Below are 25,894 nucleotides of genomic sequence, written 5' to 3' on the forward strand. Positions count from 1 at the left end.
TCATAAGACAGAGTAGAAAACCTGAAATAGATCCAATTACATATGAAAATTTAGTATGAGACAAAAACAGCCTTTTAGATTATTGCAAAAAAAAGGACTTTAAAAAGTCATGTTTGGAATAACTGCAAAGCCATATGGAAAAGATAAAATTGGATTCATTCCCCACACCATACACCAAGAAAAATTCCAAATGGCAATAAGATTTAGTTATAAAAAATGAAACTATTTAAGTACTCAGTAAATATATGAGTACATTCTTTTCAACCTAGGAGCAAGAAACTCTTTCAGGACGTGACTCAAAAGCCAAAAGCAAAAAAGGAAAAAATAGATAAACTTGATAACATAGAAATAAAAAATCTTTACATGTAAAAAGGTATCATAAGCAAACTAAACAAATAGCAAACTGAGAAAAATATCTACAACTAATTCACAGGTCATAAAATGAATTTCTATAAATAGAGAAAAGATTTAAAAAACTATAGAAAATCTAGCTATAGAAAGCCATAGGCAAGTCATAAAGATGGAAGTACAGGTGTCTTTTACTCACTCATAAAAAGATCCTTAATGAGAAATAATTCATAATAAGAAATGCAAATTAAAATTACACTAGCATTCCACTTATCACCTAATATATTGGCAAAAATCCAGAAGTTTGACAACACATTCTATAAGAAAATGAGCATTCAGGATCCCTGGGTGGCAAAGCGGTTTGGCACCTACCTTTGGCCCAGGGCGCGATCCTGGAGACCCGGGATCGAATCCCACGTCGGGCTCCCGGTGCATGGAGCCTGCTTCTCCCTCTGCCTATGTCTCTGCCTCTCTCTCTCTCTGTGACTATCATAAATAAATTTAAAAAAAAAAATTAAAAAAAAAAAAGAAAATGAGCATTCATGTCTGGTGGGATAAAAAAAATGATAAAATTCTGCAAAGGAAAATTTGTCAATATCTACCAAAAGTATATATATCCTTAACCCTTTGACCCAGCAGTACCACTTCTAAAAATGTATTTCAAATATACACTGGTAAAATTGTGAAAGGTATTTCTACAAGACTGTTCATTTCAGAACTATTTACAATTGCAAAAAAATTAGAAATCACTGAAGCACTCACCCATCAGGAACTGATTTAATAAATTCTGATATATCCACTAAATAGAGTACTTACCATGCAGCCATAAAAAGGAATGTTGACTATTCCATATAACTTGTTTTTCTAAATTTCTAGTGATTTACACCAAGAAGATAATTCTAGATCTCATTTTTCTTTTATGGCTGGAAGCAGAAGTCTAGGTAACTTTTTTTTTAAGCAATTTGTTATATTTCCACTGAATTTTGTAATAGAAATGCACACACACACAAGTACCATTTATGTGTTACTTTCTTAATAAAATGGTAACGCACTGTATACAACTTTCTACTGCTTGTATTTTCAGATACCAGACAACAGGCAATAATGGCTGGGAACCTTGAAAGAAGATAAATGAATGAAGTGATTCCTCTGTCAAGGAGGGAATTTCCGGATAGTGGTGCAGGGAAAAAAACTCCAACATCTGAAGATAAAAGATTGGAATTTGGGGAGACTAAGGCTGTTAGAATGTGAAGGACAGAGTATCCAAGAGGAGGAAGCTATGCAGAGAAAGAATTACAGAAATCTACATACAAGATCTTTAAGTCTTTGATACCAGACTATATTTGCATGGGATAAAACCTCATAAAGCCAGGCAACAATATCTTCTGAGGAAAGAGTAAAGTATCAGAGAACTCTAATATCACACAGAGCTGAGAATAATTCAGATTTTCTCCAGTCAGAATGGAGAGAACTTATCGAGTAATGGAACATCTACTTTTTTTTTCTTTTTTTTTAAGATTTTATTTCTTTATTCATGAGAGACACACAGAGAGAAGCAGAAACATAGGCAGAGGGAGAAATAGGCTCCCTGCGGGGAGGCTGATGCAGGACTCCATCCCAGGATCCCAGGATCGCGACCTGAACTGAAGGTAGTCGCTCAACCACTGAGCCACCCAGGCACTGCCCCTTCTCCCCACCTCCCCGGTAATGGAGCATTTAGAAGAGATTCCAAAAGATCCACAACAGAGTAGTGAGTTAGATTATCTCTAGAGTAAAGGTCATTTAGGCCTGCCTTGAATGAACTTAGAAACAAGAGAGTTCACCCATAAATAAGTAACTACTTGCCAGAAAATATCAGATACCCTTTAAAGAAATATAACAAACATATAGCATTCAATAAAGTAAAACACAGGGGCCCCTAGGTGGCTCTGTTAGTTAAGCATCTGCCTTCAGCTCAGGTCATAATCTCGGGGTCCTGGGATCAAGCCCCACATTGGGCTCCCTGCTCAGCAGGGAGCAGGGAGTATGCTTCTCCCTCTGCCTCTGCTCCTTCCAGGCAAGTGCTTTCTCTCTCTCTCTCTTTTTCTCTGTCTCAAATGAATAAGTAAAATCTTAAAAAAAAGATTATCTTGCTATCTTGGAGTTCCATATGAATAGCAAAGATTTATATATGTAAATATAGGCTACTCTTGAGATTGTCTGAAATCCTCTTTTGATGTATGGGCCAAAAAGTCACATTTATTTCTCTTTTATTTTAATTACAGCTATCTCTAATCTCTACTATAGGATTCCAATTTGAATAAAAAATAAATACAAATATTTATTGTCTTAATGGTTTGAGAACTAAAATCTCTAAAAGCCAACCAAGAAAAATTTTAAAAATCACATTTTATCCAGATAATATCAATTAGTTAAATTGATTGCTGATTATTTTAATTCCAGTGTAATTAACATACAATGTTATGTTAGTTTCAGGTGTACAATATAGTAATTCAAGAGTTCCATATATTACTCAGTGCTCATCATGGTAAGTATACTCTTAATCTTCACCTATTTCACCCATCCCTCCATCCACCCTACCCTCTGATAGCCATCAGTTTGTCCTCTATGGTTAAGAGTCTGTTTTTTGTTTTGTCTCTTTTTCTTTGATTGTCTTGTTTCTTAAATTTCACAAAGGAGTGAAATCATATGGTATTTGTCTTTCTCTAACTTATTTTACTTAGCATTATACTCTCTAGAGCCATCTATGTTGTTGTAAATGGCAAGATTTCATTCTTTTTTATGAGTAATGTTCCATTGTGTATGTATACCACATCTTCTTTATCCATTCATCTATCAATGGACACTTGGGCTGTTTCCATAATTTCACTATTGTAAATAATGCTGCAGTTAAACATAGAGATGCATATATCTTTTCAAATTAGTATTTTCATTTTCTTTGAGTGAATACTCAGAAGTGGAGTTACTGGATCATGTGGTATTTCTAATTCTATTTTTAATTTTTTGAGGGACCTCCATACTGTTTTCCACAGTGGGTGTGCCATTCCAACCAACAGTGCATGAGGGTTCCTTTTTCTCCATATCTTTGCCAACAATTTCTTATGTTTTTGATTTTAGCCATTGTGACAAGTATCCTCATAATGATATCTCATTGTGATTTTAATTTGGATTTTCCTGATGGTTAACCATGTTGAGCATCTTTTCATGCGTCCCCTGGCCATGTGATGGTTAATTTTATGTGTCAGTTTGGCTGGACTATATACCCATTTTGTGCAAGCGCTAGTCTAGATATTCCTATAAGGTATTTTGTAGAGTGACTAACATTTACTATAGTTGACTTTAAGTAAAGTGGATTACCCTCCATACTGTGGGTGTGCCTCATCCAGTCAGTTGAAGGCTTTAAGAGCAAAGATTGAGGTTTCCTGGAAAAGGAATTCTGCCTCAAGATATAGAAATCTTCTCTGATGAGAAAATGCTCTGCATCACTTGCCATCAGGGAAATACAAATCAAAACCACAATGAGATACCACCTCACACCAGTGAGAATGGGGAAAATTAAGAAGACAGGAAACCACAAATGTTGGAGAGGATGTGGAAAAAAGGGAACCCTCTTACACTGTTGGTGGGAATGTGAACTGGTGCAGCCACTCTAGAAAACTGTGTGGAGGTTCCTCAAAGAGTTAAAAATAGATCTGCCCTACGACCCAGCAATTGCACTGCTGGGGATTTACCCCAAAGATACAGATGCAATGAAATGCAGGGACACCTGCACCCCCCGATGTTTATAGCAGCAATGGCCACAATAGCCAAACTGTGGAGGGAGCCTCAGTGTCCATCGAAAGATGAATGGATAAAGAAGATGTGGTTTATGTATACAATGGAATATTCCTCAGCCATTAGAAACTACAAATACCCACCATTTGCTTCAACGTGGATGGAACTGGAGGGTATTATGCTGAGTGAAATAAGTCAATCGGAGAAGGACAAAAATTATATGGTCTCATTCATTTGGGGAATATAAAAAATAGTGAAAGAAAATAAAGGGGAAAGGAGAAAAAAATAAGTGGGAAATATCAGAAAGGGAGACAGAACATGAAAGACTCCTAACTCTGGGAAACGAACTAGAGGTGGTAGAAAGGGAGGTGGGCGGGGGGTGGGGGTGACTGGGTGGCGGGCACTGAGGTGGGCACTTGACGGGATGAGCACTGGGTGTTATTCTGTATGTTGACAAATTGAACACCAATAAAAAAATAAATTTATTTAAAAAAAAAAGAAATCTTCTCTGAGTTTCTAGCCTGCTCTATGTATTTTGGATTTGCCCCCCCTACAATCCTATAAGCCAGTCCTTGATATTTCTTTCTGTCTCTTTTACTATCTCTCTAAGTCTCTCTGTCTCTTTCTCTGTCCCTCTCTCCTCAAACATACACATACACACCCTGACTGATAAAATCACTAATAATAATTAAAAAAAAAACATGTCAAATGCTAAATATTTAAACTTTACCCAGAATTTCAAAGCAGAAACTTCTTTATAGGCTCTGGAATTTTTCAATTTTCCTAGCTCATGTTAGAACTAATTTACAGGGATCCCTGGGTGGCGCAGTGGTTTGGCACCTGCCTTTGGCCCAGGGCGCGATCCTGGAGACCCGGGATCGAATCCCACGTCGGGCTCTCGGTGCATGGAGCCTGCTTCTCCCTCTGCCTGTGTCTCTGCCTCTCTCTCTCTCTCTCTGTATGACTATCATAAATAAATAAAATAAAAATTAAAAAAAAGAACTAATTTACAAAATGTACAAGTGTTTACACACTTCAAGCATAATACATTTCATTTGAAACCCCATGCTTTCATTACATTTACATAAATACAACTATTTAATTTTGGAAGATAATTCTAAATTTGTGCAGGCAATCAAAATGCAATATTCCAATTCACAATTTAGTATTCTTGAATAACTGTACTTATCACTACTAAGAAAACCAGTAAAACTATATTATTTGAAAATTAAGGAAAAAATTAAATCTCCCAGATTCATCACAGAATATTTTATCCTTCTAGATGTCTATGTTTAATACAAAATGTCCAAATTTAGAATGTTTTTAAGAGCCCCCAAATTTATAAATCATTCTTCTACCCCAAAACAGTAGGTTATTGCTTTGATCTCCATTTGGGTAGTTCTGGAATCATACTGCATCTAGATTGGGGGTTAGTGAGAGGCTCAGCCTTAAACCCATGCCTGTCAAGTGAGAGGCAGAGAAATCAGAAGCTGGCTATGAGGAAGGAACTAAGGAACGCTGGACAGATAGAATCAATAACTGCGGGGCTTTAAAGTCATCATTTGGAGACTGAAAGCAATTACCTAATCTAATCTTCTTTTGTATGAATTCCCATCAGGTCTTTCTGGGTCCTTAGCTTTCTAATACTCAAGCATCATAGTCTCATGAGAAAGACTATGTCCTTACACCCTGATGTTTAGCAGCATTATTAACAATAGCCAAGCTATGGAGAGAGTCCAGATGTCCATCAACTGATGAATGGATAAAGAAGATGTGGTACACACACACACACACACACACACACACACACACTGGAATATTACTCAGCCATCAAAAAGAATTAAATCTTGCCATTTGCAATGATATAAACGGAGCTACAGTGTATTATGCTAAGTGAAATAAGTCAGTCAGAGAAAGACATATACTATATATATATATACTATATATATATATATAGTATATCACTATATATATATATAGTATATCACTATATGTGGATTTTAAGAAAGAAAACAGATGAACATATGGGAAGAGGGAAAAGAAAAAAGGAGAGAGGGGAAATAAACTGTAAGAGACTTTTAATGATAGAAAGCAAACTGAGGATTGAGGAGGGAGGCAGGTGGGGGACAGGCTAGTGGGTAATGGGTATTAAGGAGGACATTTGTTATGAAGAACACTGGGTGTTTTATGTAAGTGATGAATCACTGAATTCTACTCCAGAAACCAATATTTCACTGTATGTTAACTACCTAAAATAAAATTTAAAAAAGACTATGTCTTTACAATAGTCCTGATACCCAGCGTGAAGGGGATTAAATGAGAAATAGTTGTTGGCGATAATTAGAAAATAAAAACATTCCATGAGACATCTTTATCACACCAACACGATCGTTTATAACCAAAGGCAGAAATCACATTGCTGTCACACATGTGTGAACATGATGCCGATTGCATCACTTCCTAGTGTCTGTGTAGTCGTGCCAAATGAATTTCTCTTACCTCTTACACTGAGCCAAAGCATGCAGCTTCAGGAGACATGAGCCCTGCAAATCATGTGCTTTCTTTTGTGTTAATAATTTCTATTCCTCCTGGTTATTACAAACTTGTAGGGGAAGAGACTACTCTGAAATATAGGTTTCTTCTATACATTTTCTCTTCTGTGTCCTCTACAAATGCATCTTTGTTGTTCTGCTGCTAAGGTGGACAGAAGGTTTTCATCATTTTTTAAAATCTTTTTAGGAAGTGGGTATTTCCTATTTACACCAGTATTTAATCAGGCTTGCAGAGGAAACATTTTTGTTAACTTTTCCCAAAAGTTTGTACATACTCTAGATCCATATTAATTTTTACTTGAACTCTCTATTGTTGATCAACCATGTCTTTGCTCATTTATTATTTATCTCATGCGATTATTAAGTTTAGAGTAGTTTAATGGGAATATGGTATGCATTCCTCTAAAAAAAAAAAGGCATTTAACAATTATCATTAATGGAGACATCTGGGTGGCTCAGCGGTTTAGCGCCTGCCTTCGGCCCAGGGCATGATCCTGGAGTCCTGGAATCAAGTCCCACATTGAGTCCTGCATTTGGTTCCCTGCATGGAGCCTGCTTCTCCCTCTGCCTATGTTTCTGCCTCTCTCTCTGTGTGTCTCTCATGAATAAATAAATAAAATCTTTTAAAAAATTATTATTAATGAACATGATTAATCCCTGACTCATTCTAAGAAAAGTCATACTTGAAAAAGGATAAGTGAACTAACTGAATAAAATAAACAACCTTATCACATTAAGCAATGTTATTTCCAATAACATTTCACATTTTTAATTTAATGATTATTAAATTTTATTATTTTTCAATAATATTGACATTACATCATTTGCAGCTTTTTAAAATCATGATTGAAACATTTTAGAGGGCAACTTACGTTGTGTGCGTAGTCCATAATTTTTCTAAATCCTTTTGGATAGTACATGAACAAAAAATTAGCAAAGTCCTGACCGCATTGGGAAGCCTTCATTCCTTAGTGATACTGAAAGAGGTTAAAGGAGAGAATTAAGGATAAAATAGAAACAAGAGGATTAAATTTTCTGCTTTGAAGAAGTAAGTTTAGTACTTGAACAGAAGTAGGAAACATCACCAAAATAGAGCCCCCAGCAATTAAGAGCTTACAGTTACATATGTTATCTCATTTAGTCATCACTACAAATCATTACAGAGGTTTGAAGGGGCCGTACCCCAAGTCCTTATCATGTCCTATGTCATTTTGTTGAGTTGAGCTTACAGACAAGGAACCCGTTTATTTATCCAGCCATTTATCCATTGGAGCCCATTGGAGCCAATATCCATGTAAGGGATACATCTCCCACTTGTCCAATTTATTCAATACATAATCAAGGAGCTGTGAGTACATTTACAGCATCACATAAATTTTAATCATGCCCAAGAGCTAAAAGTATACAAATAGATGTCAGACTCCTCATCACAAAAACAAAAAAAGCACAAGGCTTGGGTCTAATCCTAAGACTCTCATTCCAAAAGCCTGTGCTATTGACAGCTCTGTCTTTCCAGAAAATAAAGAAAATTATTAAATGTGTTTTATACTGTGTTCAGATTATATCAATCTTCTTATTTCTGCTTCTACATAGAAGCATAGTAAATATATATCCTAGATCAAACACAAACACCCTAGCTAAGATGCAGAAACATTTTGCATTGTGCCAAAATATACATATAATAAAATTTAACATTTTGACCATTTTTAAGTGTATAGTGTCATTAAGTATATTCCTACTATTGTGCAACTATCACCACACCACTATCCATCTCTAGAACTTTTTATCTTCCCAAACTGAAACTCTACAGTCACTAAACTCTAATTCCCCACTGTCTCCTCCCCTCAGCCCCCTGACGACCACCATTTCTACTTTCTGTCTCTATACATTTGACTACTCTGGATAACTCATATAAATGGAATCTTATATTATTTGTCCTTTTTTGGCTGGCTTATTTCACTTGGCATAATGTCTTCAAAAGTTTATCCTTAATGTTGTAGCATGTATCAGAATTTTCTTCCTATTTAAGGCTCAATAGCATTCCATTATATCGATATACCATACCACATTTTGTTGAACCAATCATCTGTCAATAAATACAGGATTGTTTCCACCTTTTGGTTTCTGTGAATAAAACTGCTATGTCTAAAAAAAAAAACTGCTATGAACATGGGTGTACAAATATCTATTTGAGTCCCTGTTTTCACTTCTTTTGGGTATATACCCAGAGTTGGAATTTCTGGATCAAATGGTAATTCTATGTTTTAAGTTTTTAAGGAACTGCTATCCTGTTTCCACATTGACTGAACCATTTTACATTCCTACAAGATTCTAAGACTTTTAGCAGCAAAATATAACTAAAATAAGGGACAAAATGATATAAAATGAGTGAGGTAAATAATTAGCCCACAATTCTTGACTCTCAGAGCTTGAAAGACCCTTAAAGTATATCAGTTTAAATATCCATCATATATTGGAAGACAATGCTTGAAGTATTTAAGTAATAATTATATTACCCTCTAGCAAACATTGATTAAAGGCTTACTATCTGCCTACCACAATGCTGGAATTTTTCCCCATAACTACCACATGCAGCCTTAAACATAGCAACCTATCCATTCAACTAGGATAATGATTCACCTGGAGGGAAAGATCATGTATTTCTATTATTTTACTTTTTATCTATCACCATGGAAAAGATTAACTAGTTTCAAAATGATGTGAGTTGGTATTTCAATTTGAGTCTTTATGAGTTCACCATAGCAGTTATAAAAACAAAAATTAAGGGCACCTGGGTGGCTCAGTGTTGCGCGTCTGCCTTCGACTCTGGGCATGATCCTGGGGTCCTGATATCGAGTTCTGCATTGGGCTCCTCTCAGGGAGCCTGCTTCTCCCTCTGCCTGTGTCTCTGCCTCTCTCTGTGTCTCTCATGAATAAATAAAATCCTAAAAAATAAAATAAAATAAAAATAAAAATAAATTTTTAAATATATAATTGTAGATTCTTAGCCACGCCCACCTACAATATCTTAGTTAAGTGTTCTCCCACAGCATTGGCCAAATTTAGATGTTATACAACTCTGAAGTTTAATCAAGTTTAGATGAAAACCATGTCTCAGTTGAGAAAAAACAAGTACCCCCAAATGATGATGAGGGCAGGTAGTAGACCAACATAATATAACAAGAAAGGGAGTCCTTTCTAAGTGCTGCTAATGCCATAATTGCCCTAAGACTTCTACTCAAAGTCACGATGAGGAAATATTAAGTCCTACAAATGGAAGGAAATCCTGTGATTTGTGACACTATGCTAGGTGAAACAAACCAGACACAGAAAGACAAATACCACATGATCTAGCAGAATCTAAAATAGCTGAACAAGAGTTCAGTTCAGCTTTTTTTTTTTTTTAATGGTGAAGTCATTTTTATTTCAGTACTTGACAAAATACCCCATAAAATTCAAAAATTCTACCATTATACAAAAATAGGTCTCAGGCAGCCCCGGTGGCGCAGCAGTTTAGTGCCGCCTGCAGCCTAGGGCGTGATCCTGGAGACCCTGGATCGAGTCCCACGTCGGGCTCTCTGCATGGAGCCTGCTTCTCCCTCTGCCTGTGTCTCTGCCTCTCATTCTCTCTGTGCCTCTATGAATAAATAAATAAAAAATCTTTAAAAGAAAAATAAACAAAAATAGGTCTCTACAAGTGATAGTATCTGTCTTCACCACCAGTAGCAAATATATTAGGGCAGAAACATGTAATTCAGTAGCCTTATAAGAAAAGTGCTGGACACCTCAAGCTACACATTCAGCAGTATCATAATGTGCAAAAGTTTAATCTTTTAACCCATTCGATAAATACACAAGAAATACACAAGAAACAGAGTAGGGGCACCTGGGTGGCATAGTGGTTGAGCAACTGCCTTTGGCTCAGATCATGATCCCAGGGTCCTAGGATTGCATCTCGCATCAGGCTCCTCTCAGGGAACCTCCTTCTTCCTCTGCCTGTGCCTCTCTCTCTCTCTGTCTCTCATGAATAAATAAATAAAATCTTAAAAAAAAAAAAGAAGCAGAGTAGAATGGTGGTTATCAGGGGTTGAGGTGGGGAAAATGAGGGAATATTGATCAAATGATACAAACTTTCAATTATGCAAGATGAATAAATTCTGGGGATCTAATGTACAGCATGATGATTGATAGTTAACAATACTGTACTGTATACTTGAAATTGGCTAAAAGGATAGATTCTAAGTGGTCTCACCACACACACACACACACACACACACACACACACATGCACACACAAAACTTCCAAAGGTAACTATATAAGGTGATGGGTATGTATTTATCATTTCACCATATATACATAAATGAAAGCATGTTTGAATGTATACAATTCCTGTTTATCAGTTTTACCCCCAATAAAGCTGAAGAAAAGGGAGACCCCTGGGTGGCTCAGTGGTTTAGCGTCTGCCTTCAGCCCAGGGCGTGATCCTGGAGTCCCAGGATCAAGTCCTACATCAGGCTCCCTTCATGGAGCCTGCTTCTCCCTCTGCCTGTGTCTCTGCCTCTCTCTCTCTCTCTCTCTGTCTGTCATGAATAAATAAATAAATAAAATCTTAAAAATAAAAAAGAAAAGACTCATGCATGATAAAGTGTGAATGATGGACATCAACTCTCTGCCTTAGTCCTCTTGGTAGTGTAGAACCTTAAAGATCAACCTGTTTAAAACCGATAAACTTTTTCAAAGACTTTCTTCCATGAATTCAGAAATGCCATGATTTCATAAGTAGTCAATCAGAAATTAGTATCAACACCGGAGAACCAATTCCTAATCATATAATTGGTAACAACCTTGCATCCCTATAATTTCATCCTAAAAACAATGAAAATTAGAATATTAGGCTGTCCTCAACTGCAGAATTATAAATGTACAATTTTGTCTGGCTTTGGAAAGATTTGGAATAGTTTATCTAACCTTGTTATAGTTTTCAAACCCTCCTAGCTAGAAATGATTGATATAATGGAAACTCCCATTTTACATAGGAGGAAACAAAACTCTAGAGAAAGTATAGAACTAAGAAGTAAAGGGAGATTAAAATTGAGATTAAAATTGAGTATTCTTTGTTGTATAGCCTACTTGCATTTAAGAGAAGAATCCTCAAGTAATCCTGTAAAAAAATTCACAGGGAATAAATTTCTAATACTGGAATTTCAGGCAGTCCTTAAGTCAACCTCCAACAACACTTCTAACAAACTTGGACTTCACTTGAGGAGTGCAGGTGTGGGGAGGGACATGGTCAAAGAGAAGGGGAGAAATAGGAGAAGATAAGAAATATTTTATGTTTCCTATTCTGCTTCCCCAATTCAACTCAAGTTGTCAGCATTTATGGAAGATTTATTATGTATTACGCATTCTTTAAGATGCTGGAGACAAAGCAAATTAGACTTGGATTTTACTTCAAGATGCCCCAAATCCAGTATTGGAATGTGGTTTATTTATTTACATATTTACTCATTTATATTCTAGAAAATCTCACTGGTGGGATGAAACATTTTACAACTTTATAGTCTTGTATTGCAAGGTAAGGAGTGGCTGATATCTCAGAGCCTCTCAGATTTTTTCTGTGGTCAGGATCACCATAAACCGTTTACCCCAGCTGGAACCAGCCTCTGTCCTTCCCAGAGAGACCACACTATTTTTAGTGTAGACTGGAAAAATCTTCCTGTGCCACTCTTTGCCAAGGTTCCAGCTGCTTTTTATTTGCTAATCTCTGTTTAGCATTGCAAAAACTCCAGAATTTTCTCAGCTTACCCTTTGCAGTATTACAAAAAATACAGTGAGAGTTTAGGTTTGTATTACATGGCATTCACTCAACAATAATATTTCTTGGATGCCTATTTCAGGACCCTGGGATATACCAGTGAACATAACAGGCAACGATTCCTGCCCTCATGAAACATATACTCCAATTAGTAGATGTAATAAAAATCCAAAATTACTGAGGCTTGAAAAAGATATACATTTTTCTCTTATGTAAAATAAGTCCAGATTTAGTTGGTCCAGGACTTCCTTGGTGGCTCCATTGTCACCCAGGATCAAAACTCCTTCACTATTTCTCCTTTCTCATCCCCACCTCATAGCTTCCATCTTCATGGCCACCTCATGATTAGAAAATGGCTGTTGTAATCCAGTCGTCAAATCCATATTCCAGGCAGCAGGAAGGAGGGGAATGCCTACTCAGCTGTTTTAAAATAGTTTTCCTAGGGACGCCTGGGTGGCTCAGTGGCTGAGTGTCTGCCTTTGGTTCAGGGTGTGATCCCAGGATCTGGGAGCCACCCAATCATAGGTATTTTGTTATGGCAGCCTGAATTGACTAATACACTGCTGAAGAAATGTCCTCTTTGTCAGGGTAACTGGAAAACGTGCTATTGCTTTGTTATATATATGCCTGTCTTCAATCAAAAGTGTTTCTAAGACCAAACAAAACAAAACAAAACAAAACAAAAACAAAAGAGAGAGAGACAGAGAGATGGACAGTACAAATTTAGAAACCTTTCAAGAAATTAATGATTACCCTAGCAGTGAAATAAACTGCAGTGACAGTAACCAAATTTAATCACCTTCATTTTACAAATTAGAAAACTGAGACCAAAAGAAAGGAAGTCAGTCTTCCCAACTGAGCCAGAACTGAGTTTAATCACATGCTCAGAGCTTTTCCCACTATGCCTGCTGCTTCAGAGCCACGGGTCTGGTCCCCTCCTGGGGCTGCAGGGCATGGGGAAGAGGAGAGGGGACAGCTGACTGCACTCTCACGCCCTGCCAATACCTCTAAGAGGCCAAGGATTTATGGACACACACTATCTTCCCTGAACCCAAAATAGGACCCCTCAAAGGAGGGCTTTTTTTTCCCTCTCTCTTATTTAGGAGATCAGTGGAGACCTTTTTTTTATTTCAATTGTAAATACATGAAGATTATTTTGAGAGTCAGGAATAGTACACTTTATTCAATAATTTTACTCATAACCTGCACTTCTTTTTTTTTTTTTTTTTTTATAACCTGCACTTCTTAAACAATTGTCTAGCTGTGATAATCAGCACTCTAAAAATTTACAGATGGGCAGAAGTTTAATATTTAAAATTAGGGCTATAGATATGATTTTTAATAATCATTTGCAACAACCTCAAAAGTACTACATATATATAATTCCCCAAGTGATGCTGTAAAATTTCTCCTTATAAATCTATCTATCCACACACATTATATTGAAGATTAAGGTATCTGTGACAAAAATTGTTGCCTATCCAATATCCATTTTTCCCTTCTTCCCTGCCAATAAAACCCCTACATTAATGGTTGCGTATATGTGCCCAGCTTTAAAGCTATAGTCTCTAGCCTCCTTTGTCCAAGTGGACAGAATTGAATAAGGATTCTAGGAAAGCTATTTTATTTTATTTTTTTCTTAAAGATTTTTTTTTTAAATTCATGATAGACAGAGAGAGAGAGAGAGAGAGAGAGAGAGGCAGGGACACAGGCAGAGGGAGAAGCAGGCTCCACGCTGGTAGCCCGACGTGGGACTCAATCCCGGGACTCCAGGACCGCGCCCTGGGCCAAAGGCAGGCGTCAAACCACTGAGCCACCCAGAGATCCCCCCTTTTTCTTAAAGATCTTATTTAATCATTCATGAGAGACACAAAAAGAGAGAGAGGCAGAGACACAGGCAGAGAGAGAAGCAGGCTCCCTACAAGGAGCCCGATGTGGGACTTAATCCCAGATTCCCAGATCCTGGGATTGTGCCCTGAGCCAAAGGCAGAGGCTCAACCACTGACCCAACCAGGTGTCCTTATTTTAGGCATTTAATCAATTTTTTCCCCCAATTAACCAAGAGAGAAAGAAGTCTAAACTTTACTGAGTGCTTACTCTGTGCCTGGCATAATACTAGGCCCTTTGCATAATTTGCTCAGTAAATCCTCACAACAGCCCTAAAGACTGTTATTATATCCACTTTTAGAGAAGGAAATGAAAGTAAAGTAAGTTGCCCACAGTTGTACTCACAGTTGGTAACGAAGCCTGGATTTCAATCCTGATCTACTTAGTCCCAAAGCCTGTTCTCAGCAATATTATTTTGGGTAAAGTTGAATATATGTAAATTCAAGTAGATTAAGAATCCTCTGTCTTGTTAAAAAGCATGGGACAGAACCACATGTGGTATGGAATGATCTCGGAGATACATTGTGGGGATTTTTAATTGATAATTGTATATGATATAAAATTAAAAGGTAAAAAAATCATATGGTGACTAGTAAGTCTTGTCTCTTGGTAGCTTCATTTTTTTTTTTTTCCAATGGGAGCTACTATTACCAGTCTCCCTGTATTTCTCTAGAGAGATTCTATGAATTTACAAGCAGGACATATACACACATAAATGTATTTTGAAAACACAAATGGTGTCATATTCTAAGCATTGTTCTGCATTTTTTTCCCCCAGTAAACAATATATTCTCTCTAAGGAGGGGAACTGAAAAATTAAAGGGTCTGGAGTGAGATGGAGATCTACTTCTTCTTCTTGGTTTTTTTTTTTTTTTTAAGATTTTATTTATTCATAAGAAATACAGAGAGAGAGAGAGGCAGAGACACAGGCAGAGGGAGAAGCAGAAGCAGGCTCCATGCAAGGAGCCTGATGTGGGACTTGATCCCAGCCAGATTCAGGTATCATACCCCGAGCCTGCCCTGAGGCAGACGCTCAACTGCTGAGCCACCCAGGCGTCCCAGAGATGTACTTCTCACTGCACACTCTGAATCTTTTTTTTTTAACCATGTGCGTGTGTTAATTTTTTTAAATTATAAAGCATACATGCAAGAAAACTTCTACATATTCTTAATCTTTGAATGAAGATCTTATAAATAAGTGGTAAGATTTTAAAGAAAACCAATCTGAGGTCATTTTACTTTCCTTTTTGTGGCACCATTAACTTTCTTCTTGAGGAGTGTGATTTTCAGCAATATTTACTCTCTGAATTCAGCTTTGGATTGTGATGCTACCTACATTCATTACTAAAAGCAAATGTTACTCTTGTCAGTGAAGTATAGAATCTAGGTTTTGGGATAAAGCCTGGCCACCCCCTGGTGGTCTTAGTTTAAATAAAAATAACCTTCAACTATAAACATTTTTCTATATAGCAAGTCTTGGAGTCCTGATATTAAGAGATAAACAGAATCAGACTCCATCATACTTATTTTATAGTTGAGAAAATAAAGTTCTAAAAAAGTAAAGCAATGTCCCTCAAAACACAGCAGTGACATTGAATTTGCTGCTTTTTCCATAAAAAAAGCCTTAATAATAATTACCTAATAAATATCTTATTCACTGAATTTGTCACAAAAAGGATATGCTCTGTATCACCCCCATTAGAGGAAAAAGTTAGAAAAGCAATTAACAATTCTTACAAACTATATTAGGTGCAAGCTCCTTTCAAATTTGGAAGTTAAATCTTAGACATGAGTTAACATTTCTGGAAGAAGTTGACCTAAAGGGGAAATTTGAAAGAGGACAGAGAGTTGGCTTGTGGGATAAGAAGGTAAAGATTTTTCCTGCGTAGGGGGCAGCATTAAAGAACACCCAGAAAAGTCAGTGGGTGTAGGGAACAAAAGAATCTTTCAGAAGAAATCTGTAGGCAATCCATGTTAGTGAGATGGGGGAGGGGAGATTTCATTTTCCTTTTTAACTTCTTGAAAGTTTTCTCTTTGAAGAGTGGTAGAGAATAAAACTAAATTCTAAAACTTTTCAATTTACTTAAGAACATTAACTGCTCTTAAGGTTTGTGTTTAATGTACTAGACTTTTTAAAAATTAAGACGAATTTTTTTTAAGAGCCGTTTTAGGTTTGCAGACAAATTGAGGGAAAGTTGCAGAGATTTTCCCATACATCCCCTGTGCTCACCCATGCATAGCCTCCCCCATTTTCAGCATCCCCTATTAGAGTGGTATATTACACTTTACCATGTTATCAATTGGTTACAATTGATAAACCTACATTGACACATCATAATCACCAAAAGTTCATAGCTTACATTAGGATTTACTCTTGGCATTGTACATTCTATGGTTTAGACAAATGTATAAATAACATGTGTCCATCCATTATTATGGTATCATACAGAATATTTTCACTGCCCTAAAAATCCTCTGTGCTCTCCCTATTAATTTCTCCCAACTCCCACCAGCTACCCAGACCTCCCCCCCGCACCCCCCCCCGCCCCCCCGCGAATCATGCAACCCGGAGACAATCACTGGTCTTTTTACTGTCTCCATAATTTTGCCTTTTCCAGAAATGTCCTATAGTTGAAAGCATACAGTACATAGCCTTTTCAGGTTGGCCCCTGTCACTTGGTAATATGCATTTAAGTTTCCTCCATGTCTTGTTTCATGGCTTGATAACTCACTTTTTTTTTTTAGCACTGAATTATTTTTCATTGTTTGGAGGTACTACAGTTTATTTATCTATTCATCTCCTGAAGGACAACTTGCTTCCGCGTTCTGGCAGTTGTTAATAAAGCTGCTATAAACATCCATGTGCAAGGTTTTGTGTGAACATAACTTTTCAACTCCTATGGGCAAATACCAAGAAGCAGAATTCCTACATCCTATGGTGAAGATATGTTTGGTTTTGTAAGAACTCACCAAACTGTCTTCTAAAGTGGCTGTGCCATTTGCATTCCCACTGGCAATGAATAAGAGTTCCTGCTATTCCGTATATTTTCACCAGCATTTGGTGGTGTTGGTGTTCTAGATTTTGGCCATTTTCATAGGTGTGTAGTAGTACCCTAGTTCTCCTAAACAATTCTCTGTCATGTGGCTTCTAGATCCCTCACTGTTCTGCTGGCCCTTCTTAGGAAGCTCTGTTTATGGGGAACCTGAGACTCAGAGATTAATTATTTGCTGAAAATCTTATAGTCAACATCATCAGAGCTGAAATTTCTAGTCATCGCTATTTATAATGAATTGATTCACAGTGTAGTGACTTCTTTTTAACTGTGAATAATACTGTATTACAGACTACAAGAATGAAAGAAGAGAAACAAAGAAAGAAAAGAAAAAGAGAGAGAACTATACAATAGCAAGTGCAAAGACCCTGGGGCTGGAGACTGGGGTGTTTGAGGAACAGGAAAACAAAGAAACAAAGAAAAAAAGAAAAGAAAATAAAAAAATACTGTACTATAGAACATCAAGGATCTTAGGGACTCTGAGAAGAATGCCAGACAACTTCTAAGATTTCATCTTTTTGCCTTTTTGACCAAAGGGGTTGAACATGTTTGAAGGAAACCAGTATTATTTTTATTCCTTAGTTAATGAAAATGAAATGATAGAATTTTTTAGGGTGGAGGGGCAGAGACAGAGGGAGAGAGATTATCTCAAGCAGGCTCCATGCCCAGCATGTGAGCCCTACGTAGCTTGGTCTCACCATCCTGAGATCATACCTGAGCTGAAATCAAGAGTCAGACACTTAACTTACTGAACCACCCAGGGGCCTCTGAAATGACAGCTTTTGAAGAATATGCTCTTTCAGAGCTAAGAAATCCAAGGCACATAATGGGCATACTAGAATTTTAATGTCTGATGCTCAGATTTAAGATGATCATAGACATTCCCTGTATATTTGGCAAATTGTTTCTCTGTCCAAAATTTTATTTGTTAAGAATAAAGAGGGATGCCTGGGTGGCTCAGTGGTACCTTTGGCTCAGGGCGTGATTCTGGAATCGGGTCCCAAGTCCCACATAGGGCTCCCTGCAGGGAGCCTGCTTCTCCTTCTGCCTAGTCTCTGCTTCTCTCTCCGTGTCTCTCATGAATAAGTAAGTAAATAAATCTTAAAAGAAAAAAAAAAAGGAATATATTGGGCAGCCCGGGTGGCTCAGCGGTTTAGTGCCGCTTTCAGCCCAGGGCATGATCCTGTGAACCCAGGATCGAGTCCCACGTGGGGCTCCCTGCATGGAGCCTGCTTCTCTCTCTGCCTGTGTCTCTGTCTCTGTCTCTGTCTCTCTCAAGAATAAGTGAATAAAATCTTAAAAAAAAGAATATACAAACAAAATATATAATCCAGAGAAATCGCTTGGTCTGTACTCTATGTTTGTCCAAAAGTGAAATGTATGCACTGGTCGAGATTTACGCTTACTATAAATAGTAGTATTTATGAATTGCTGAGTAAACCTACCAAGAATCCTGGAAACGACTGATCCTGCTTTGACTGATTTCTCTCTGAGGTCAGTTCTAGGTTGCTGTAGTCAGTCTTTATGCTGCTTAGTCATGATGGGAATTATAGTTGACCTGGATTTCCCCATTGACATTTCCACTTGATTAGCTCTGAAATATAAAGTGTGTGAGTTGTTTCATTCTAGACTTAAGTAGCAGGAAACTTCTGCTTTTCTTCCCAAACACACTCCTTCAAATTTATACAAATCAGAAGTCCCAGTAGAATCACAAAACAGATGTTTATGGCATATGATTCACTGACAGGAACTCTACAGGCACCAGTATAGGAATTTTTCACAGGTTCCCAGGTACTACTTAACAAATTAGAGCCATTTCCTACTAACTCAAACTAATTGGGCAAGAACAGTCTAAATTGGTAAAATCTTTAGTCATATATTTAAGAAAATCTTTCAATTGTAATAAATTTAAACTTGGAGAAATATTACAAGAGTAATACATAAAACATAAAATTCCTATATATGTTTTACCCAGATTCTTAAATTCTTAACATTTTTACCATATTTGTTTTATCATTCTATTCATGCATGTCCATATTCCTTACTTTTTCTGAACCATTTAAAGGATTACCCTTTCATAATTCCCTTTATCTCTTGTTACTTCCTAAGTATTTCCTAAAAATAGGGGCATTTTCTCACATAACCATAGTCATCAAATTTGGGACACTTAAATTGATACAATAATTTTAAAAAAATATTTTATTTATTCATGAAAGACCTGGAGAGAGGCAGAGACATAGGCGGAGGGAGAAGCAGGTTCCCTGCAAGAAGCTGGATGTGGTACTCAATCCCAGGACCCCAGGATCATGATCTGAGACCATGCTCAACCACTGAGCCACTCAGGTGCCCTGATATGATCATTTTTATCTAATCAACCATTCATATGTTTTCAATTATCCCAATAAGGTGTATATGACAGCAACTCTCTGCCTTAGTCTACTTGGGCTTGGTAAACTCCTGTTGCAGACCCTTAAAGATCAATTCACATAAAACCTATATGAACCTTTTCAAATTTTTACCTTTATGAGCCCCAGAAATGCTATGATTTCAAAAGCAATCAGAAATTAATATCAAGACCAGACTGGGTGTTACATGCAACTGATGATTTATTGAACACTACATCTGAAACTGATGATGTAGTATAATTGAATTTAAATTAAAAAAAAAAAACACCAGAGAACAAATGTAAGCATCTTGCGTCCATATAATTTCAGCATAAAAACAAACCAAAAAAGTTAGTTTTAGGCTGGCCTCTGCTGTGGATTAATAAACGGCTTGGCTTTTGAAATATTTAGCATACTTTATCCCACTCTGTTACAGTCTTCAAGACCTCCTAGCTAGAAATGATTGATGTAGCCAAAACTCTTCTACTGTACAAAACTCTAGAGAAAGTATGAAACTGAGAAGTAAACTGCAAATTAAGATAAAAATCCAGCATTCTCAGTGTTTTGTCGGGTGGCCTACTTGCATTTAAAAGAGGAATCTTCAAATAATCAATTAAAAAACTCACAGGGAATAAATTTCTAGTCCTGGAATTTCAGGCAGTCTTTAACAAGCCAAACATCAGATCAGCGATTGATGGGGGGGGCAGGGGTAAGGGGCAAGTTTGATTAGGAAAGAGCTCAAGGGAACTTTTCTGGGATGATACAAATGTTCCATGCCTTGATGGGGCGGGGGGGGGGTGTCAGTTCCATGGTCTATGCACTTGTCAAAACTGATTGAACTGTACACTTCAGATCTGCTATAAATAAGCCTTTAGTAATGTGGTGGTAAGGTGTGGGGGCAGGAGAAGCATTCTCTATTCCTATGATTAGGTCTTGGTCTTTTAGTGAACCTTGCTTGTACATCTGGAGTGTGAACTTCCCAAGCGTTCCTTAGTTGTTGTTGTTGTTTTTCCCCATTAAGGTAGGACAGAATGTCTGGAATGGGCTGGAGTTGGCTATTTCCCTTACTTCAGGTCACTTAGGCTCTGGTTAACTAGTTTTCCCTGAGGACAGGCCTTGTTAAGAACACAGTGATCTGACATATTCCAAAATGCTTTACCACCAGAAACAGGAGCGGATTTTTCTCTGATGTTTACTGTGGGAAACTGGTTGGTCTCCTGGAGGTAACTCTAGCAATATTTTGGGTCCCCCCTACCCATGACTGGGTCTCCTTGGATATTTTATTTTATTTATTTTTTTTTAAAGATTTTATTTATTTATTCATGATAGTCACACAGAGAGAGACAGAGAGGCAGAGACACAGGCAGAGGGAGAAGCAGGCTCCATGCAGGGAGCACGACGTGGGATTCGATCCCGGGTCTCCAGGATCGCGCCCTGGGCCAAAGGCAGGCGCCAAACCGCTGCACCACCCAGGGATCCCTCCTTGGAGATTTTAATCTCTCAGACCTCTCCACACTGAGCATCCAGTAATTTATGAATTCTAGTTTGTGTTTTCCTACAAAGGAGACTACCATTAGTCTCCAATGCTGAATCTTGGCTCTGGTAAGCTACGACTTGCTGCATTCACCTGTCTCTCCAATCTTTTTTTTTTGTTTTAAATTTTTATTTATTTATGATAGTCACACAGAGAGAGAGAGAGAGAGAGAGAGAGAGGCAGAGACACAGGCAGAGGGAGAAGCAGGCTCCCTGCGCTGGGAACCCTACGTGGGATTCGATCCCAGGTCTCCAGGATCGTGCCCTGGGCCAAAGGCAGGCGCTAAACCGCTGAGCCACCCAGGGATCCCTGTCTCTCCAATCTGAAAGGCAGAGGTTTGCTATGGGTCTTCCCCTCAGAGATCCAAGAGCAGTTGTTCATGTTCAGCTTTTTACTTGTTGTTAGGACAGAGTAGTGACTTCCAATCTCCTTACATACAAAATCAGAAATCAGAAGTTCAGGCTTCTTTTTTTAAAGAAAAAATTTTAATTTTAAATTTAAAAAATATTTTATTTATTCATGAGAAATATATATAGAGAGGCAGAGACATTGGCAGCCTGCAGGGAGCCCGATGTGGATTCCATCCAAGGACCCTGGGATCATGACTTGAGCCAAAGGCAGATGCTCAACCACTGAGCCACCCAGGTGCCCCAAAAGAAAACTTTTTATTTTAAATTATTACAAATTTACAGAAAGGTTGGAAAAATAATTCAAAGTAATCCTGTATAAGCTTCATGCAGATTCCTAAATATGAACATTTTATCATCTTTGCTTTATCTAGCCATTTGCTTAAGTACCCACTCTTCTAATTATTAAGTGCTCAAAATATAGTATATACTTCCTAAAAACAAGAACACAGCCTTACATAAACACAATGCAGTGACTTATCACTAAATCAAGAATTTAGTATCGGTATAAAACTATTAACTAATCCACAACTCTTTACACAATTTCTACCAATTGTCCTCTAATGTTCTTTACAGCAAAAGAGAAACATCTCTCTAGTCCAGGATCTAACTCAGGATCATATATTGCTTTAGTTGCAATGTCTCCATAGTGTGCTTTAATGGGAAACGATTCTTCAGTCTTTCTTTGTCTTTCATTACTTCAATATTTTTGAAGAGCACAGGCCAGTTATTTTGTAGGATGTCACTCAGTTTGTTTCCTCATCATCTGCATTCCTCAGGTTATGCAATTCGGGCAGAAACGGCACAGAAGGGACATTGTGTTCTTCCCACTGCATTGTGTCAGGAGGCACAGGCTGTGGATTTGTGCCAGTTTTGGATGCTGAACCACTTGGCCAAGGTGGTGTTTGCTAGGTGTCTTCACTGTAAAGTTACCAAATTTCCTTTTTTTCACTAATAAGAATCTAATGGGGAGACTTTTTGAGATTATGTAAATATCCTGTTTCTCTTTATACTTCCTCCTACTAGTCTCAATATCCATTGATGATTCTTGCCTAAAACAATTATTACTCTGGTGATGGCCAAATAATTACTTGTGATTTCATCTACCTTTATTAATGGGAATTCTATTGTAAAGAAACACTGCCTCTTCTCCCATTATTCATATCAGTGTGATTTCTTAGATTCTTATTTTATTCAGTAGGTTATAATATGTAACTAGCAATATATTAACTGCCCCACATATGCCCAGGAAAAGCCCCCTCTGAAAGGTTCCTGTGTCGTGTCCACAGTCTTTCTAACCTTCTCATGTACTTCCTTTCTGGCAGAGAAAGGTATTACAGGCCCCACCATTATGTTAACATGTTAAATTAAAACTTTTCTTAAGCTTATAGGTATTTATTTAATTCCAACTAGTGTTGAAGATTTCATTGTACTTGAAATACTAAATAAGATGGTCATACTTGGTGATTTTTACCCATACCTTTTCATGGCTACCCGTAGAGAGAAAGTTTGGGGACTGGCTTAGTCATTTTCTTTTTGTTTGCAGGTGCAGACACTCAAGGCTTACTAGCTGACTAGCTGTCTGGGTTGTTGGTCTTTCTTTGTTACTGTGAGTTTAAAGGACGTGAGGACTCCCGCTCTGTTTATTTGGTTGGGATGATGTAGTTTAAATCGGAATTTAAATTGTCTGTGTCTGATAAAGCAGCCTCCATGTTGACACTGATTCAGAGCTCACAAGCCACCTCGTGCCACTTCCAAAAACACAGCATATGGGAGATGAGAGTGAAGTGACATCAACCATCTTGGGACCTTAGGTTCACACAGTGCAAAGAACATGAAAACAATGAAACATATGTACTAGAGGATATATGAGGTGTGCAAACCCTCCCAATTTGAGCTGTATTCTTGAACTGATTAATAGGATCCATCTGTGTCTCCTCTATCCTTCCCTAACTCCTCTTTTTTTTTTTTTGCCAAGTCTTACATATGAGTGTTTTTCCCCCAAGGTCTTTGGCCCTTCTCGCTTTTCATAGAACTCTCCTGAGTGAGAACAATGCTTTCTACAACTTACATATTTTCTACCTGCACATAAGCACTCTTGCCTTAGTCTCTGAGGGAATGTCCAATAGCCCATGAGAAATTCACATTCAACATGTTAAAACTGGAGCTCATTTTCTTTCGAAACTGTTACTCCTCCCATGGTCCTAATTTCAGCATAGAGTCCTTGTATCCACCCAGGCACCTAAGTCAGAAATGTGGGAATCATCTTGACTCCTTCCTGTTCCTTACATATCATTTATTACGTTATTGCCTTAAAATCTTATGTATTTTTCACTCCCATTACCATAATCTTTGCTTGAACAAATGCTAGACTGGCTTTTAACTCCCCATTAGCCTCGCATCTGAGCACTAGTGACTATACAATATACTTTGTGGGAATTTTTTTTTTTAAGATTTATTTATTCATGAGACACATACACACACACACACACACACACACACACACACACACAGAGGCAGAGACACAGGCAGAGGGAGAAGCAAGCTCCCCGCATGGAACCCGATGTGAGACTCGATCCCGGGTCTCCAGGGTCACGTCCTGAGCCGAAGGCAGACGCCCAACCGCGGAGCCACCCAGGCGTCCCAGTGGGCATTTTTAAAAAAAGTTAATTGCTTATGATATCTTTTTTGCCATGCTTCACTCCCGCCTGATTTAATACTACTTCAGGTTACCCCGGACAACACAGCCCTCAATTGCCTTCTGGCTCGCTGCTCAGTGTGAGTTGCTGTAGCTTGTCTTACTATGTAATCATCAGAAACACTTCCTGCTGCCAGCTTCCCAAGATCTCAATGGATTAATATAAAACAAAAAAATCCCTCCGGGAAGGCTAATACGCAAAGACAGGAGTTGTCTGTAAGCAACACCTAACCGTAGAATCACTGCCGTGCTCAGCCTAGTTCAGGATAGGTGGCGCAAACCACTTTGTTTTGCCCCAAACAAAAATGGACTCCTTCGGAGTCAAGGCCCTTTCCTTTGCGAGCCAATCGAAGTCTAGCATTCAGGGTCCGGGTGGCCTCACTTCCGCCTCGTCTTCCTGGGTTTCTAACTTGCCGAGGGGGACGGTCGGCTTCCGACTCGGAAAGGCTTGTGGCGGCGCCTGGGCGGCGAGGCCCGGAGGCAGCGGGCGGGATGAACGGGGCGCGCGGCGGAGCGGTGCGGACGCTGCGGGTCCCGGGCCGCCACGGCTACGCGGCCGAGTTCTCCCCGTACCTGCCGGGCCGGCTGGCGTGCGCCGCAGCCCAGCACTACGGCATCGCGGGTGAGGCCGCGCCGCCGGGGCGGGGGCGGGGGCGGGTTCCGGTCGAGCCCCAGCTTCCCCCCGCGGTCAGAAAGCACTTCCGACAGCAGCCAGTGCCGCGGATGGCCAGCGGGGGCAGCCGAGGCTCGCGCCGGTTCCCGCCGCCTCTCTTGTCCCGCGTGGGGAGCGGGTCTGGAGACCGAGTCCGTGGCTCCTTACCGTGGGAAGCAGCACGTGGGCGGTGCCCGCAGCCTGGCGTCCTGCCTTATTCCTCAGTCGGCCGACTCCACCGCCCCGACCTTTTACCCCTGCCCCCGCCCCGGGCACGCGGGGCGCACCTGTAGGGCGCGGGCTTCGCGGCTGTGCCCGCTGCTGCCAGGACTTGGAAGGCGACGGCCTGCAGGGTCACCCCCAGCACCTGCCAGTGGGTCCCCCGTCTCCACGGTCGCCATCCGGGCCGTGCGTCTCCTGAGCCGACGCTCGGAGCCTCCCCACACTGGCCGTCAAGACACTGATCAAGTTCTGCCCCTTCCTTTTGCTGTCTCAGGAAAAAGCAGACAATTGCAAGTAGTTGGACCTTCAAGTTCACGGTCTCTTTTCAAGGGCTAGACTGAAAGGCAGGGTTCCGTTCTTAAATTTTCTGCTTTTAATGTGTATCCCTATATTTTCATGCTGAAGCTATGTGAAGTAAGTCTTTGTAGAATGTCAGCTTTTGATAGTCGTTGTTTGGTCCTACAGATGAAAAAAAAAAAGTGATTTCTAAGACTCAGGGCGAGAAATACTTACTTGCATTTTACCGCTTAGCTCTTAGCGCTTGCACTTGCACATTCAGATTTACAA

At 38.9% G+C, this 25,894-nt stretch overlaps 1 protein-coding gene and 1 long non-coding RNA gene across 3 annotated transcripts in view; one reads left to right on the plus strand and one right to left on the minus strand.

Annotated features, from left to right (window-relative positions):
- Positions 1-7,546: 7,546 nt before the first annotated feature.
- Positions 7,547-25,556, minus strand: LOC144311959 (uncharacterized). The gene is made up of 4 exons (XR_013377435.1): positions 25,274-25,556; positions 18,876-19,024; positions 9,466-9,619; positions 7,547-7,651 (listed from the first exon to the last, which is right to left on the minus strand). It is a non-coding gene; the product is annotated as an uncharacterized LOC144311959 (long non-coding RNA).
- Positions 24,862-25,894, plus strand: part of PEX7 (peroxisomal biogenesis factor 7) — an 86,171-nt gene continuing 85,138 nt past the window's right edge. Inside the window, exon 1 of one of the 2 annotated variants that reach the window (XM_077894322.1) lies at positions 24,862-25,075. In XM_077894322.1, the coding sequence (XP_077750448.1) occupies positions 24,946-25,075 (130 nt within the window). In that variant the 5' untranslated portion in view covers positions 24,862-24,945. The remainder of the gene's footprint in view (positions 25,076-25,894) is intronic. The other variant, XM_077894321.1, reaches the window with a different exon arrangement.

Source organism: Canis aureus, chromosome 1 (genome assembly GCF_053574225.1).
Source record: "Canis aureus isolate CA01 chromosome 1, VMU_Caureus_v.1.0, whole genome shotgun sequence".
NCBI lineage: Eukaryota > Metazoa > Chordata > Mammalia > Carnivora > Canidae > Canis > Canis aureus.